This window comes from Grampus griseus (genome assembly GCF_964374135.1).
Source record: "Grampus griseus genome assembly, chromosome: 4".
NCBI classification, from domain to species: Eukaryota; Metazoa; Chordata; class Mammalia; order Artiodactyla; family Delphinidae; genus Grampus; species Grampus griseus.
The window spans coordinates 110,369,863-110,387,200 of NC_138997.1; the positions used below are offsets into that span (position 1 = coordinate 110,369,863).

Genomic DNA, 17,338 nt, shown 5'->3' on the forward strand with positions numbered 1-17,338 from the left:
ACGAGAAGTACATATTTTCATGCCCCAAACAAGTTAAAACAATACCTCTTCAGAGTCCGCCTTCAGAGGAATATCATGAAAGGGGGAAATGTAGTGACCAGCTACATTCTCTGCAAAGGAAAATAAACAAAAACACAGAATTAAAGCAATGGACTATCTTGTTCTTTAGAGCAATTATACTCTTACCCACTTTTAAATTTTAAACACGTTTTTAATGTTTTTTTTCAAAATTAACCTTAACTCCCAATTTAAAGTTTAATTCAACTTTTAAAACTTGCTCCAATCTGATGACGAAAGAGAAAAACAGTAGTCCCCCCTTATCTTCGGGGGATACATTCCAAGACCCCAATGGATGCCTGAAGCTGTGGATAGTAACCCTACATGTTTTTTTTTTTTTTTCCTATACACACATACCTATGATAAAGTTTAATTTATAAATTAGGCACAGTAAGAGAATATCCGAATTGCCAGCATCACTACTCTTGCGCTTTGGGGCCATTATTAAGGAAAATAAGGGTTACCTGAACACAAGCTCTGTGGTACCTGGGCAGTGGGTCTGACAACCGAGATATCTACTAAGGCTGGACAAAGGTATGACTCATGCCCAGGACAGGGACAAGGCAGGACAAAACAGAACAGCACCAGATTTCCACTACTCAGAACAGTGTGGCACACAATTTAAAACTTATGAAATATTTACTTCTGGAATTTTCCATTTAATATATTCAGACCACATATGACCAAGGGTAATTGAAACTGTGAAAAGCAAAACCACAGACAAGTGGGACTGCTGTACACACCAAATCAACCATATCTGAGTTGCTGAAACCATTTACTTATTCCTGTGGCTTAAACATCCAAAGCAAAATATGTCTAAATTAGACAAAAACCCCAAATATGAAAAATCTTACTTCCGAAAAGAGACTGATTAATAAGTGAAATGGACTAAAACTGATGTCAATTTTCCCAAGAGAAACCTAGCAATAGAATTCCTAATTTCCACCTACAATTTACATGAACAAAGGATTAAAGGTCCTACCAAATTAAAAGAAACGAATCATTTGTTCCACTCAAAGTGATAAGGATGCTAATATTAAGGTAAGCTTAAAACAAAAATTTCAATAACAGAAACTATTTTATCCTCATTGCATACTGAAATGTATATATAAAATACCTTTAAAAGTATATATTATTTAAACAAAATACAATAACCCAATGCATACTTTTGCTGGAATGAATGTTTCTAAAAGCTGGGCTTAATACAGCCATAGAAAATTTTCACTTTGCAATTTCTTAAGTCAGGGTATGTTCTACTTCTGGCCTGCTACTTCTTTGGTATAATTTTCAAATTCAGACTTTAAAAATATCTTAATAAATAAAATGAGGACTGGCTGACACTCCAGTAGCAATGAGTATACCTAGCACCCAAATCTTGGCTTCTAAATACCATTCTCCAATGAAAAGAACTAGGGCTACTTGAAAAATGGGCTGATTCTAAAGCTGGGGCAAAGAATATACAAGATGAGCCTGGAATATCTTGTACTACCAGAAACCAACCAAGTGCTCAAAACAAAAGGCTGGAGGTATGTCAAAGGGAAATGGAGCCAACCTGAAAGAGTTCCCAAAGGCCAAAGCTGGAACAAGTTGAGTGACAAAATAAATAATGGGTATGGGCAAACCCTGGAGATACTGTGGGCTTGGTTTCAGACCACTGTAATAAAGTGAATATCACGAGGCAAGTCACACAAATTTTTGGTTTCACAGTGCATATAAAAGTTATGTTTACATTACACTGTAGTCTTCTAAGTGTGCCACAATATTATATCTTAAAAAACAATATATATACCTTAATTAAAAAATACTTTATTGCTAAAAAACACCAACCATCATCTGAGCCTTCAGTGAGTCGTACTGGTAAAACCAAAGATCATTGATCACATATCACCATAACAAATATTGCAAGAACTATGAAAATGTGACACAGAGACACCAAATGAGCAAATGCCACTGGGAATTGGCACCAACAGACTTGTACAACACAGTGTTGCCACAAAACTATTTGTAAATAACACAATATCTTCGAAGTACAACAAAGTGCAATAAAATAAGGTATGCCTGTATTGAATCATAACCCAAAGTATACAATAAATATACGTGAGTCCACAGTAATACAAATAAATGATTGTATAAATAAATAAATGAGGGGTAAGAGACAAGTCTTACTTTCAGAAAAATTCTAAACAATATATGTAGATGTCCTCCCCTCCAAGAAGTAAAGCTTACCCTGCCCCCCCAATTGTGGACTGGACTTAGTGGCTCACTTCCAAAGAATAGAGTATGGAAGGGGAAAAACATTTCAGTGCAGAACGCTTGACAAGCAGTACCCTTAACCAAGTGATCAAGGTTAATATCACCAGTCATGTTCATAGCATGTACCTCCTGATATGCCACGATGAGAAGGGTACTTCACTTCTGTCGCACACTTCCCCCAAACCCAGAACTCCGGTCTCATCGTGAGAAAGACATCAGACACACCCAAACTGAGGGACATTCTACAAAATACCTAACCAATACTGTTCATAAATTTCAAGGTCATTAGAAAACAAAAAACAAGGAACGACTGAGAAGTTGTCAGATTAGAGGAGACTAAGGAAATATAATGACTAAATGCAATGTGGTACCCTGAATTGGATCATGGGACAGAAAAGTGACATTAGTGGAAAATCCAGTGACACCCAAATAAAACGTGGAGTTGAGTTAATAGTATGTACCAACGTTGGTTTCTTAGCTTTGACAAATGTACAGTGGTAATGAAAGATGTTAACGTTAGGGAAAACGTGGTAAGAGATATACTGGAATTCTGTACTACTGTTGCAACCTTGCCAGATCTAAAACTATTCCAAAATAAAGTTTATTTAAATAAACAAACGGAAAACAAGCCATGGCTTCAGTCCAATAAAATCAGAAGCATATAACTTAATAATGGCCTCCACTCCACCAAAATTTTATTTCCTCTTCTCATGCTGTGTGAGTTTTCCTTAGCACTTATCAATAGACTAAAGTTCTTGAAGATTTTTGTTGCTGTTGTTTGTTGCTGTTTGCTCTGTTATGCTCTCTACTAGATCCCCAGCATCCAGAAAAGTTTCCAGCACTTAGTAGGCATTCAGTAAATATTTGCTGAGCAAATACCTCTATTACTATTTCATTTTTCTGTACAAGCTGTTAATGTAATTTTTCTCTTCCCACCCTAGCAACAAGCTAACTCATGAAGGACCCCGGTGCACAAAGCAGGATAAAGATGAGAAAAAGCACACAAGTGGCAAAGGGTATAAAACTCACTATGATCTGTAAAGCTCTTTTCCATCAGTTAAAAAGGATGCATCTCGAAAAAAAAAAATCTTCTCTTTTGCATACCACATCAAATTTCAAATTCTGTGCCTGATTTTAAAGTCTTCTATGAGCAACACAAGAACAGAAAGAACAAAATTATCAGTTTGTTGCTTGATTATTTACTTTTCTATAAATAACAATGGTACTTAAGTGGGTCACATTTACATATTTTTTATTAAAATAAAATGTAGTGGCAGGAAATGAAAATGGTACAGCAACTTTGGAAAAGAGTTTGGCAGTTTCTTATAAAGTTAAACATATGACCCAGAAATCCTACTATTAAGTACTTAACCAGGAAAAAATGAAAACTTATGTTTGCACAAAATCTTCTAAGTGTATGTTTATAGTGGCTTTACTCAATAACCACAAAAACTGGAAGTAACCCCAATGTCCAACTGGTAAATGGATAAACAAACTGTTACACCCACACAATGGCACTTTACAGAATAGTATATTAGTCCATAATAAAAAGGAGTGAACTATTGATACACACAAGAAAATGAAAAAATCTAAAATGTAACGTGCTAAGTGAAAGAAGCTAGACTCAAACAATTCCATTTAGATGACATCTGGAAAAGGCAAAACTATAGGGATAAAGACCAGACCAGTGGTTGCCAGAGGATGAGGGTAGAGGGTGGAGTTGACTTGAAAGAGGGGCCACAGGAAATTTTGGGGAGTGATAGACTGTTCTGTATCATGATTGTGATGACATTTAAATGAATCTATATTTCTACTAAAACTCAGAACTGTTCACCAAAAAGAAGAGTGAATTTTATCCTATGTAATTTTTAAAATAAGTATATATGGAGCAAATAAAAAAAAGATGGCAATTAAGAAAAATATAGTATATTAACATATAAATAGAAACACTTATTCCAAATAACAATCCACCATCTGTGATCCTTTTCTCCACTTTAAGTCACAAAGATAAGGTAGAATTTTGAAGAGAAGAAAGATGTAATCTTTAGCATATTACTTCAGTTGTTACATTTGGAACCTATCATTGTGACGGAAATTAACAATAATCTCAGCTCTAAGAATTCAGGAAGTTGTACAAACCAGGAAAGTTTGTTATTAAAATTAATGAAGTACAGGAAACTTGACAGAATAGCTAGGCTGCCTTTGTAATTAAGGGTAAATGATACCTTTGGCACACTGATTTTGTGTTAAGTTTCCCTAAAGCTCTCGTTAACTGGGGACAAGCCCCAACAAACTTATTAAGATGTTAAGAGGAGCACATGCTACTCAAGTATGAGGAAAAACAGGACTAGACTAGGCTGTGATCACTAAAATCTAAAGATCTGGGAGAAGCATGCTTAGATATCTCTTTCTTTAAATTGGGATCTAAATATATTCAAACACTAAGGTAATGCCAATATATACGTTAAAATTGTTTTCTAACTGCCATTTTGGAAGGTAAAAAATATATAAATGTAAGTGAATGGTCTGACTCAGATAACCAAACCTACTAGAAGCCATTTGGATCATGAAATAGTTTAAATAAAAACATAATAATAAAGAAAAAAAAGAATAATTTCTGGGAAAATAAAATAGGGCCTTAGATATCTGATAATCATACTGCTTTGATGAGCAACATGCCAATAAATCGGCACAGGAGCAACGAACACAGAGGCCAAGAATCTGCCACGTTATTTGCTGAGCTTGATTAAGTCACTCGATTTCTCTGAAACTTAATTTTCTCAATTTTCTTCAATTAAGCAAGATACAATTTAGTACTATGTAAAAGGCAACATACTAGATGCCAGGATACAAAAGTGCTAAAATGTGAGCAATGCCCACAGATAAGACAGGGCGAGTACTACATGTTATCAGGATCAGCATCATCCTGTAAATTTAAAAAATAAAGGAGTCCTCTTGGCACAATTAGAGAGCTAACCATTGACCTAACACAGAAAGGAAGGCTGAGAACCCATTCAAAGTTTTCTAGAGTCAGTGATATAAGGATGCTATTAGGCTCCACTTAAAGGGTATTAAGATTCTCTAAAGGTGGATTTAAAGATAGGTACAGGTATCCCCTGCTTTTTGAAAAGTTTGCTCTATGCCACTTCACTTTTACAAAAGACCTACATTAGTACCTGTTTTTGCTAACAGAAAGAAATCCTAAGAGGATTTTCACTTTTACAAAAAAAGGCAAAAATCGAAAACAGCATTCGGTGTGTTTTTCAGCAGCTCTTATAGAGGCAGCGAGCACCCCTGAACAGTGAGAGTGGCCAGCCAAGCTCCTTCCCTGGGAACTATACACTCATCATCTCAGCAGCAAGCTGCCATAGCTTTGAACTGTGTCTGTGAGCACCTGTGCTTTCTCTCCATTTATTTTGTGCATTCATTAGCAAGATGTATCCTAAGGTATTGCTTCTTTGCTTTATGCCATTTCGGCTTACGAATGGTTTCACAGGACTGCTCCCTTTCTGGATAGTGGAGAAACCTGTACTACCTATGCTGATCAACTATAAAATGAACAGGGTAATCCACATTATACCTATGAGGCATAGACAGAGAGACACGGTACATGCAGCAAGCACTGTGGTAATCACCCTGTAAAGATATAACTGAAGCACAGATTAGAAATAGCCCTTTCTTAGAGCCTCAGAGAAAACTAGCAATAAATCTTAAGTTTGAACTTCATTATCTATAGCTCAGACTGGTTGCTTCTTTACAACTGAAACCAAGTCGTTGCCAACTTACTTTTATAAATATCTATTTTGTTGTTGTTTAAACAAAGCAATGCGTGTGCATGGTTAAAAAAAGTCCCCACCTCTCTCCAATCCAGCTCTACTCTAGAGCAACCCACGTAGGCCTCCTTAACTTACTTTAGATCTAGATGTTATCTTCATCTCCCTAAATAATATATTTATATGGTTAGTTTTTAATTTACAATTTTAGAATATTGTCTACTGATTTCAGCTCTGAGAGGTAAGTTTAGTTTATTTGACCCCAACCTTTCCCTTTAAGTTCTCTATTGGCCAATCTTAATACTTCACAGCTTTACTCCTTGCTCCACCAAACATATACAGTATTTCTTGACTCAGCTAACTGGCTTTTTAACCTCTCTTTCTTCATCCTTCTCTCTTCTAATTTTATCTTCTGCACTTTTATTTTTTCAAGGCTCATGAAATGTTCTATAATCACACTGAGTTTTCTATGCTTTTCCTGTTAGTATATTTCCTAAGATTAAGAAAAATCTGAATTACTTGTTAAACAGATCGCTGGACCCCCATATCTAATCAAAATCTTAAGGAGAGAAATCTGGATATCTGTATTATTAGCAAGCACCCCCAAATAATTCACATAGTCAGGCAAGTTTAAGAAACACTGTCTGTGTGTTGACTTTTTGGCCAGGTAGAATGTCATAAATAAATTTCCTTTCTTGTTCAGCTTCTATGACTTGTGCTTCTAATTTTCTTCCTTCCATTGTCAGTCATAATCATATCTATCAATTATTCAAATGTCTCACAGCTTCCATAAAAACTATGGAATTCTCTCTCTATCCAAGCGGCTCCCTTTGGAAATCTCATTCTTCCTGTTGCAATCTGGATTGGAAGCTTTCTTGGCACCCTTAGACTCTGCTTTGTTGGTTTCCAGCTTAGATCTATTTTCTGGATCCCATGCATTCACCTTTTTTGGTTTACTTACATGTTTTGCAGAAGCATATCCCTAACTTGTGTTGTGTAAGAAAGGATGCATGGGAGGTAAATTTCCCAAGTCCTTAAACGTCTGAAACGTCTGGATTCAGTCTTTACCCTAGATTAATGGTTGCCTGGGTAAATTCTAGGAGGAAAATCATTTTCTCAGAACTTCAAAGGCATTACTCCAGTTGCTGAGTTTTCAGCACTGCTGGGTCAGTCAGATACCAGTTTGATTCTCAGTCCTCTGCAGGTGACCTGTTCTCCCTCCCCACCCCCGACACCAACCCCAGGGACTTTTAGCGTCTTCTTTATAAAAGCGTCAGTTTTCAGAGATTTCACAAGAAAGTGTCTGGGACTCAGAACACTTGGGTACTTAAATTCTTAGATCTCTTCCACTATTCCTTAGAAAATTCTTCTTCGTTCTGTCTGTTCTTTTTTTTCTGGAACTCATATTAGCCAAATGTTAGGCTTCCTAGATTAAATCTCTATGTCTCTTCTTTCTTCCTCATTTTTTTGCTGTCTCAGACATTTTGTTTACTTTCTGGTAGATTTATGTACCTTATGTTCTAACTTCTCTGTATCGGCCTTCTAGGACTGCTATACCAAATTAGCACACACCTGGTGGCTTAAAACAACAGAACACCATTCAACCCACTACACCGTCCACTGACTTCTTTGTCTTAACAATCACAGTTTTAATTTCCAAGAGTTCTTCTTCTTTGATTGCCTTTTCTTCACAGCCTCCTCTTCCTTCTTAATGGACGCCATCGCTTCTGAAATCTCAGAGGACACCCATGCGACTTTGAAAAATTCAAGTTCTCTTTCTACTTTCTTTTTTTCCCATTTAGCTTATGAGGTTTTCTTAAAATCATTCATTCAGTAAATATTTACTGAACACATACGGTATCCCAAGCACTGTTTTAGGTACTAGGTATACAAATTCCTTGCTTTTACGGAACTTATACTCCGGTGGGGGAGGCGATGCATAGGAGCAATGAAGATGTTTTTAACTCTAGCAGGTACAGGGCAAGAAAGAAGGGAAAAAGAGAAATATGGAAATGCCAGGGAAGATCTCTCTGATAGGTAACACTTCAGCACAGAGCTGAATGAAGTGAGGACGTGAGTCAAGCAGACATCTAGACAGGAACACTGCATGCAGAGCAAGCTCAGAGGCAAGAATATGCACGGCGTGTCTGAGAAACAGTCAGGAGGCCAGGATGGCTGGAGCACAGTGATCAAAAGGAAGAGTGGTAAGCAATGAATTCAGAGGGGAAGCCCAGTACCAGGCCACACAGGAACTTGTATACGAGGAGCAGAACCTGGCATGATCAGACGGACATCTTAAAGAATCAAGATGACTTCTGGTGGAAAGCAGACTTCAGGGGACAATGGTGGAGGCAAGGTGAAGAATCAGGAGGCTACTGCAATTGGTCAAGTGAAAGACAATGGTGACATGGATATAGTGGCAAGGGTGGGAGTGGAGAGAATTGTCTTCTGCATACATTTCAAAAGCTGGACTGGGGCTTCCCTGGTGGCGCAGTGGTTGAGAGTCCACCTGCCGATGCAGGGGACATGGGTTCGTGCCCCGGTCTGGGAAGATCCCACGTGCTGCAGAGCGGCTGGGCCCGTGAGCCATGGCCACTGGGCCTGCACGTCCGGAGCCTGTGCTCCGCAACGGGAGAGGCCACGACAGTGAGAGGCCCGCATATCGCAAAAAAAAAAAAAAAAAAAAAAAAGCTGGACTGAAGAGAAACTAATGAACTAGATATGGGCTAAGAGCAGTGGTGGCCACAACAGTGATTCCTAAGTTACTGCTTATAGGTGAGAAGACAGAAAGAAATAGTTGGGTGGGGGTAGGGGACCAGGAGCTCTGTTTTGTATACGTTAACCTTTAGATGCTTCTTAGACGTTTCAGTGGAAATACAGAGTACATTTACTGCATCTGTAAATCTTGAGCTCAAGAAGAGACTAGGGCTAATGTTACACATCTGGGAGGCATAGATGCTATCTCAAGCTACAGGACTGGATGGGATCATCTACAGCAAAAGCAATAACAGAAACTCCAGACCATGGGCCAAAGCCAGCACATGGCCTGTTGTTATTTTTATAAATAACCTTTTGTTGGAACAAAAGCCATACCCATACTTTTACTCTCTGGTTGCTTTTGCCCTGCAACGCAGAGATAAGTAGTTGTAAGAAACCACAGGTTTTGCAAAGCCTAAACTATTTACTATCTGGCCCTTTTCAGAAAGGGCTTGCCAACCCCTGCTCTAGAGAGAGAACAGATAGATAAGTGGGCTAAGAACTGAGTCCTGAGCCGTTTCAAAGGTTAGAGTTCAGATCAGAGGATCCAGCAAGGGAGACTGCTGAAGGAGAAGCCATCAAAAGAAGATAAAAGCACTGTCCCAGAAGGAAAAAGAAAACATTTCAAGGAAGAAAGAGGGCTTTATTGTGAAAATACTGTTGAGAATTCACATGAGATGAGAATTTTAAATTGATCATTAAATTTGCCACATGGAGGTCACCTTTTTTTTTCTTTTCCTGTCCTACAGAGCTTTGAGGGATCCACACAAAGGGTATCTGCCTCACTTCCATAGCTTCTTGATGGGCATGCTTTGCTCACTCTCCTTCTGCATGACCTTGGCTACTGCCATCTCAAAGTCCTCCTGGGTGACATGGACTCACCACTCCCGTAGTGAGTACAAGCTGGCTTCAGTGCACACACCCTTCACTTCAGCCCCTGATGCTCCTGGCATGAGCTCAGCAATTTTTCTCAGGTTGATCCCCCAGGTCAGGTTCATTTTCCAAGAATGGATCTTCAAAATATCCAGCCGGGCCTCCTCGTTGGGGGTGGGAATTCAATTTTTCTGTAGATGCACCCTGGGCGTTGCAGTGCCGAGCCCAGGATATCAATCCTATTAGTTGCCATGATGACCTTGATATTCTTGGTGGCCTCGAAGCCATCCAGCTGGTTGAGCAGCTCCAGCTTCGTGCGCTGGACTTCACTGTCCTCTCTGGAGCCTCCCTCCAGCCGTGAGGAGCCGATGGAGTCAATTTCATCCATGAAGGTGATAGATGGAGCGTGTTCTCGGGCCATAACAAACAGCTCCCTCACCATTCTTGCTCCTTCCGCAAGGAATTTCCATACCAATTCACAGCCAGAGACAAGAATGAAGGTATAGTCTGTATGATGAGTCACAGCCCGGGCCAACAGTGTCTTCCCAGTGCCTGCGGGTCCCTACGGCAGCACTCCCTTGGGCTACGCGATGCCCGGCATTTCAAAGAGTTCAGGATGCTTAACGGGCAGCTCGATCACTTCTTTGATCTCCTTGATCTGCTTGTCCACCAATCATCTCTTAAGTTGAATCTGGCACCTTTTCCACCATCATCAGTGACACCAGTGGGTCTACCTTGTTGGGTAGGATCTTGTGCAGAGTGTAGCTGTCATTTCTGAGAGCCACCCAGCAACTGGGTGTCACATCACTGATGTTGATGTTCTTGTCCACGTCGACGACAAACTTGCCCTCAGGATGTACCTTAACCAACACTTTCTTCTTATCCATGGTCCCGACTACCTCCCCCACATAGGAGCCCTTTTCCTGCAGCAGCTGTAGCTCTTCCTGCAACAGGCGAACTTTTGCATTAATCTCATTCCTCTGTGCCTGCAGCCTCCAGAGATTTTGGCTCTTATCATTCACAATCAGCTGGAGTTCTTCAATCTTGGACAGATAATATTGGCGGAGTCCACTGCCTGCCTTCCTCTCTTCCAGCTCCATCTGTTCTGGTCCATCAAGCGCCATCTTCCCTCTTCCGTGGAGACCGCAGGCATCAGAGCCGCCATGGCACCAGGCCGAGGACACCTTTTGGCAAAGCAGTTTGGCAGACAGAGGATGAAACGCTGGCTGAAAGTGATCCCTGACAATTTGGCTTATATTTAATAAGAGGCTAGAAAAGACTGATGTGCATGCAGCGAGGCTTGTTGAACGGCCAGCTTCCCTCGGAGATGTGTGGGTAAGAAGCTGGCTGTGACACTGGGGCGTTCCCTAAATGTCACAGAGCCCAGAGCTCCGCTGAGCAGCGACACCATCAGGTTGGGCTACTGACCTCCAAACACCTTCTTCAATTTCTGCAGAAGGAACCAGCACATCGCCTAAGCCCCAGGCCTGCATGGTAAACATCTGTGTGCTATTCCATGATAAAACTTAAACTGCTCCCCCTTGTGTCAGGCTCCACATGTCTCTTACTCTCTCTCCAGTCTGACATCAACATGTCCACAAACTCTCTAAGGTTCTGCAAAGCAGTTCAGCTTCTTCCGAAACTACAGCCCCCTCAGCACACAGACTTCAGCTGGGACTGCCTCCGTGCTGCTTCATCAATAACCACATCTCCATCTGCTTTTCTTCCTTTATAAATATCTTGAAATCACCAGCTCTGATGGCTCCTTCTTATTTGTTGTTTCAGGGTTATCCTTTTTTATCCACCTACTATCACTTTAATAGGATATTTATGAGGAGGGAGATAAGACAAACAACTGTAGTCACCCTACCATTTTGTTTTGGTATTTCACTTTGTTGAAAATCAGACTATACACCTACTGGGCATAAGCTAATGAATTCTATCAGGCCCATCAATATACATTAGACATTGCCAAACAGAGTCAAAACTTTCCCTTCGACTGGACCGAAATGAGATTTTATTCTATCATTTTGTAAGTAATCTATGTGTTTTTCTCTTATAACAGCAAGTTGTATCAGGATGAAAGTTTATTACTTGTATTAGCAAGTGAGGAAACTGAGTGGACTGCAAAACTTATACCTGATTATATATGTTATACACATCAAATAGTTACATGTATGCTAAGTACCAACATACTATTACGTATCATTACTAAAAGCATTTATAGAGATTCTTATTGGAAGCTGTAGCAATGACAAAAACCAAGTAAATATAACTAACATTTCTATATCCACACAATAACCATTATCATCTACTGTGTCAAGTTTTATGATATGGGCCAAATAAAAAAAAAAGTTACAGGAACTCATATTTAAGACTCAAACACACGTTTCATGTAATTCAGTAAATTTTATTAAGTCCAAATGTGTGGTACATTCAATGGCAGATTCCTCCTTCTATTCAAATGACATACTTAAAAAACAAAACATATAGTAATTTCAACATAAGCATAGTCTTACTAAAATGATAAATTCATTGTTAAAGAACTGCATGATTCGTTCTCACACTAAATAAAAGCAATCTGAATTATCTACAGCACTATTTCTCTAAGTGAACCAGTCACCTATCCCATAGTAAAAAAAAAAAAATCCAAACTATGAAAGTGTAGCTTCTCCTCATCCTTTAGGAAAAGTTAAAAAATCTAAAATAATGAATTTTCAAGTTATTAACAAAACAAAAACATGTAGACTACCAAAGAATATTGGCATGCAGTGCTATGTCTTTGGTCCCATATGAACAAGTCTTACTTCGTTATGATTTCACAACTAATTCAAAAGACTGCAAGTTGGTACCCATGAAAACTGTAAGACTTGGAATTAATAAATCAGGACTTACTCAAAGTATGCAATTCTATCCATATCCCATTGTTCTCATCCTTCACAAAACGTAACAAGAATTTTGGTCTTAAAGTCAAAAGGGAAAAAGAAATAATTCATATTAAACATTAACCATGTGCCATGTGTGAGACAGTGATAGTCTTTACAAACATGGTCTCATTTAACTGCCACAGCAATTCTATAAAATCATCAGTGCTATCCCCGTTTTACAGATGGAGAAACAGAGCTAGGGGATGTCAAGCGATGCCTAAAATAGTCAAGCCAGGGCTACAACCTAACTGTTTTGACTATTAGTGTAGAACCCAATGCTTCTCAAATAGAATTCCATCAAACTCTAGAGTTACTTAGATGTCAACAAATGTTCTGAGAAACAGGGGCTCTTGGATTCAAAAGTTGGGACAAGTTACTTTACATAAGAATTTCCAACAACTTTAATATGCACATTGTGACTCCCCAAGGTGATAAAATGAGAAGTGTTTTGCTAATTTATTAAACCATGAAGCTCTTCCTTTAAAGAAAGCCTAGTAACATACCATGGGATGTTTGTGCTCAACTAAGCAGTTTGGAAATGATCAAGTCCAATCTCCTCTTTCCGTGGTTTAATAAAATGAGGTACAGAGAGGTTCAATTACTCATGCAACGCCACACAAAAAGTTCATTACAGGGCCAGGACGCCTCATGATTCCCACCAGGATGTTTTTTCTCCTCTGTCACCCTGTCTCACTTCAATACTGTTCCCACAAAGTTCAACACCAATTAAAAGGAAAAGAAAAGTACTGCATCTATCATTTATTCTAATTTTTCTGAATGATGGTAAAGAGAACCATTTACAGAAATGAAATGCCAAAAAGTCTACCTCCCAACTGCACTCATATTTCAGAGGCTTGGGATATATTTGGAAATGTGGGAAATGATTCCACTGTAATAACGCTAAATAATACTTCTCAGCCAAGTAGTGCTATATTCATGTTCTTCTTTGAAGGGAGCGAACTGCACCATACTACTGCACATAGATACTGCCAGAGTATAAAATATACAATTTGTGACCACCTTTATAAAGAGCAAATTGTTCATTGTTACCCCTTACCCCTTAATCCTAAAGGGGCTTCCTTTCACTTTGTCCTACCCCTTCCAGCAGGCAGTAAACAGTCTTGGGCCAAGGATGCCATCTGGCGTTTAGTTCAGGAATTGTTCAACCCAACAATACCTTCCAATGACTATCTCACCACCTGGCCCCTCCCCCAAACCACATTCTCCTTTCTTCCAATTTTTGCCCATTTACCTCAGTAAAACCTTTTTTCTTCTTTTCTGTCATTTGTTCCAACTGAGTGAAAAAAATATATATGTATTTTATTTGTGGCATTCCAGTTAAAGAAAATCGTGAGTCTGAAATACACTTGCAGCTAAAGAAACAAACCACAGCGAGAGGCCAATATAGCCTCAAAAATACCTAACAGAGGCCCGGCCCCAATACATAATGTTAAGAGTATCTATTATTCATCCAATGTCTCCAAGGACTATCATCACTAAGAAGGACCTTTAAGATCACTGGTAGGTCAACTGCTTCATTTTACAGCTAAAGAAACTGAACATGTAAGAAATGAAGCCATCACCTGGCCAATCAGCACACAGTGAGTTACAGCAGAGTGAGAACCAAGGCCTAGGACTCCCCATGCCAAAGTCAGTGCTCAGTGGGTTACACCATATGCTCTAGGAGCCTCAAGGCTATTTTTTCTCAGCCAACATTCAAATAATTTTATTTGAATTTTTTAGTGTTTTTATACTTTCCTTAATTAATTATATTGATATCACCAATCTCTTGAGGTCAGGGCCCATAACTAAAATTTCCTCAGTGCCACATCTAACAGTGTCCAGCACATTTTATAAATATTTATTGACTTTTTGGTCAATCATTTATTACTGTATTACTTTCACCATTTTATGAGTTAGACAGCTTTTATCTACTTAAAAACCTAACTGCCATTTTGTAACACTGTTTCTATGGAAAGTTGTTCCTCAAACCATTGCTTTGTAACCTTTTGGAACAATCCATTCAGAAATTTGGGTCTTCTTGTTAATGGTCCCCTTCTACCTGATCAGTCTTGACCAAATTAGGATGGAAAAGAATATGGAGTCAATTCTGAAGAAAATGGGAATTTTAGTATCAACTGCATTATAACCACAAAACTATTCAAATTCAGCTTTCTCTTCCATAAAATACTGCTCGACCCTAAGCTCAGATAGCATACATATAAACATTTTATAAATTACAGGTATCAATAATGATCACAAGTATTATTAACAATAGAATTTATATTCTAGACCTGGTGACTAATCATTTGCATACACTATGCCATGTAAGTCTTACAGCCCTATTTTACAGATGAGAAGAACTAAGGCTCAGCAAGTTAGGAAACTCGTCCAGGGTCCCAGAGCTAAGAGCTAAAGAATCCAGGATTCGAGCTGAGATCTGAAATTCTCTAGAGCTGGTGTTCCTAACAGGTGGGCGATAAGGCAAGGTCGACTTTACAGAAAAAAAGGTACTACTCCCCTCGGGGCTCTGAAATCAGTGAGGCATGAAAGCAACTCAACCAACCTGGCTATTTCACATCATAGCTAACCTACACAGTGAAATATCGGGATGCAAAGAAAAATGAGAATAATGGAGACCTGGGTGTTTTCCCATCTTAGTCGGCCAGGTCAGTGCCCCAAGTCGCTTCGCCCTCTGGGTTTGCTCAATTTGCGGAGTTGAATGAGCTACTTTGCAACCAGCGAGGCTCTTGATCGTGGATCGCATTCAAGGTGCAAACTCGTGAGTATAAATTCACGCTGCTGGGAGGCCCTTCATCAGAGTCCCTGCCCTGAAAAAGAACCACTGGACCTGTCATCTCCGAAGTCCCGCCTCATGGGCGGCCCTCAGCAGGAGTTTTGTTACATCCACTGGGAGGGGGAGGGGAGGGGAAAGGAGGGGACGGGGAGGGGAGGGGACGGGGACGGGGACGGGGAGGGGAGGGGAGGGGACGGGGAGGGGAGGGGACGGGGAGGGGAGGGGACGGGGAGGGGAGGGGAGGGGAGGGGACGGGACGGGGAGGGGAGGGGAGGGGAAAGGAGGGGAGGGGAAAGGAGGGGAAAGGAGGGGAAAGGAGGGGAGGAGAGGGGAAAGGAGGGGAAAGGAGGGGAGGGGAGGGGGACGGGAGGGGAGGGGGGAGGGTAAGGGGGGGAGGGTAAGGGAGGTCGGCTAACCACTGGACTCTGCTCCTCGCGTTGGGAGCTATCGCGAACCCAGAACAGTGACGCGGGCTGGGCTAACGGCTGCCGACCCGGCCAGGTGACCGGGCGCACTCCCACGCGCGCTCCGCCCGCGGCTCGGGGAGGGCGGTTGGCCGCGCCCAGGGTGACCCGGGCGCGGCCCAGCCGGCCGCCCTGCGTCTCGCGCTCCGCGTTTGGGGACTTAGTCCGCCGCCCCCATCTCTGGCAGCTCCCATGGCTCGGCGCTGGCCCCCGCGTGCGGGAAAGTGACCAGAACCGCGCGGCGATCGCGGCGGGCCCGAAGGAGGGAGGGATGGAGGCCGCGCTCCCATCCCGAGCCTCCGGCGCGGCGCGCGGTGGGACCCCCTCGAGCTACTTACTGAAAAAGAGGCGGTAACCGGGAGAGTGGGGCTGGCCGCGCTCCTCTGTGCGGTAAAAAGCCATGGCGCGGCGCGGCCCGGGCCCTGCGCTCGCTCCCCGCGGCAGGCGGGCGGCGGCAGCGGCAGCCGGGGCGCCCAAGCGCCAGGCCCAGCTGGTGCGCAGCAGTGGTAGCCGCACGCGCATGGCGTAGACCCGGGTCCGGTTTCGCGCGGGTGGTGCCGGGGGACCGGCCCAGACGCACGCCGGCGCCCCCTACCGCCCGGAGTCGTCGCTCCCGGCCCGGGGCTTGGAACCCGCCCCAGCCAGGCTGGCCCTGGAGACTGCTCTTTGAAATTAGAGCGCCCGGTGAACTGCCAGTAATACACACGGTACACGCAGCGAGATCGGGGTTCAGAGATAATCAAAACAAGGTCCACCGCCCCTGAGGAGCTCACTGCCACTTATTAATGCATACATGCATTCACTCCTTTACTCATCCAGACAGTATTTACTATCATAATATTGTTTTTATTATAGTGATTTAATATTGAATGGTTACTCTGTGCCAAGCACTGCTCTAGATCCTGTCCAATGTAGGAGAAAAGCATGCACGCACGTGAAAACATCACTTTGAGACATAATGATCAGGCCTCCTTGTGAGGAATTGACCTTGACGTGACTTATAGAGCCAAAAAACGGTAACTTCCTCAAATGCCTTCTCCTCCATGAAGCCTTTTTCTGTTTAACCCAAGTAGAGGTGATTTATCCTTCCTTTTTCTTACATTTTCATTCCTACAATGGCACTGGGTACTGTGCCTATATGTTTGTGAGCTTATCTTATTCCCCATTTCACCTTGACCGGCCCACTGGATTGTCTACGTGCCAAGCACTTGAGATTTTTGAAGAATGGAACATCCATCATGTCTTGCATAGATAATGGCTCCTTTGTGTTGAGTTAAATTGTTCCTGGAACTCCTTCTCTACCAGATCTTTCTCATGAGCCTATGAAATTCTACTTATCGGCTTTTCCGAAACACTTATGAAAACATCTTCTACAGGCACTATCTCCACTTTTTCATATTCTTCCCTCATCTCACTCCAAATGGCTTCCTCCACCTT

The 17,338-nt window shown here is 41.5% G+C and overlaps 1 protein-coding gene and 1 pseudogene across 8 annotated transcripts in view; both read right to left on the reverse strand.

Annotated features, from left to right (window-relative positions):
* Window positions 1–16,426, reverse strand: part of PPA2 (inorganic pyrophosphatase 2) — an 84,778-nt gene extending 68,352 nt beyond the window's left edge. For 3 of the 7 annotated variants that reach the window (XM_082653646.1, XM_082653644.1, XM_082653643.1), the window contains exons 1-2: window positions 16,240–16,426; window positions 46–110 (exon numbers count right to left, since the gene is read on the reverse strand). In XM_082653646.1, the coding sequence (XP_082509772.1) occupies window positions 46–110; window positions 16,240–16,423 (249 nt within the window). In that variant the 5' untranslated portion in view covers window positions 16,424–16,426. Of the gene's footprint in view, window positions 1–45; window positions 111–15,280; window positions 15,458–16,239 lie in introns of those variants that run through there. The other 4 variants (XM_082653648.1, XM_082653647.1, XM_082653651.1 and 1 more) reach the window with 2 other exon arrangements.
* Window positions 9,623–10,847, reverse strand: LOC309822033 (26S proteasome regulatory subunit 8-like; annotated as a pseudogene). The gene has a single exon. The product of its transcript is annotated as a 26S proteasome regulatory subunit 8-like (transcript).
* Window positions 16,427–17,338: the final 912 nt, after the last annotated feature.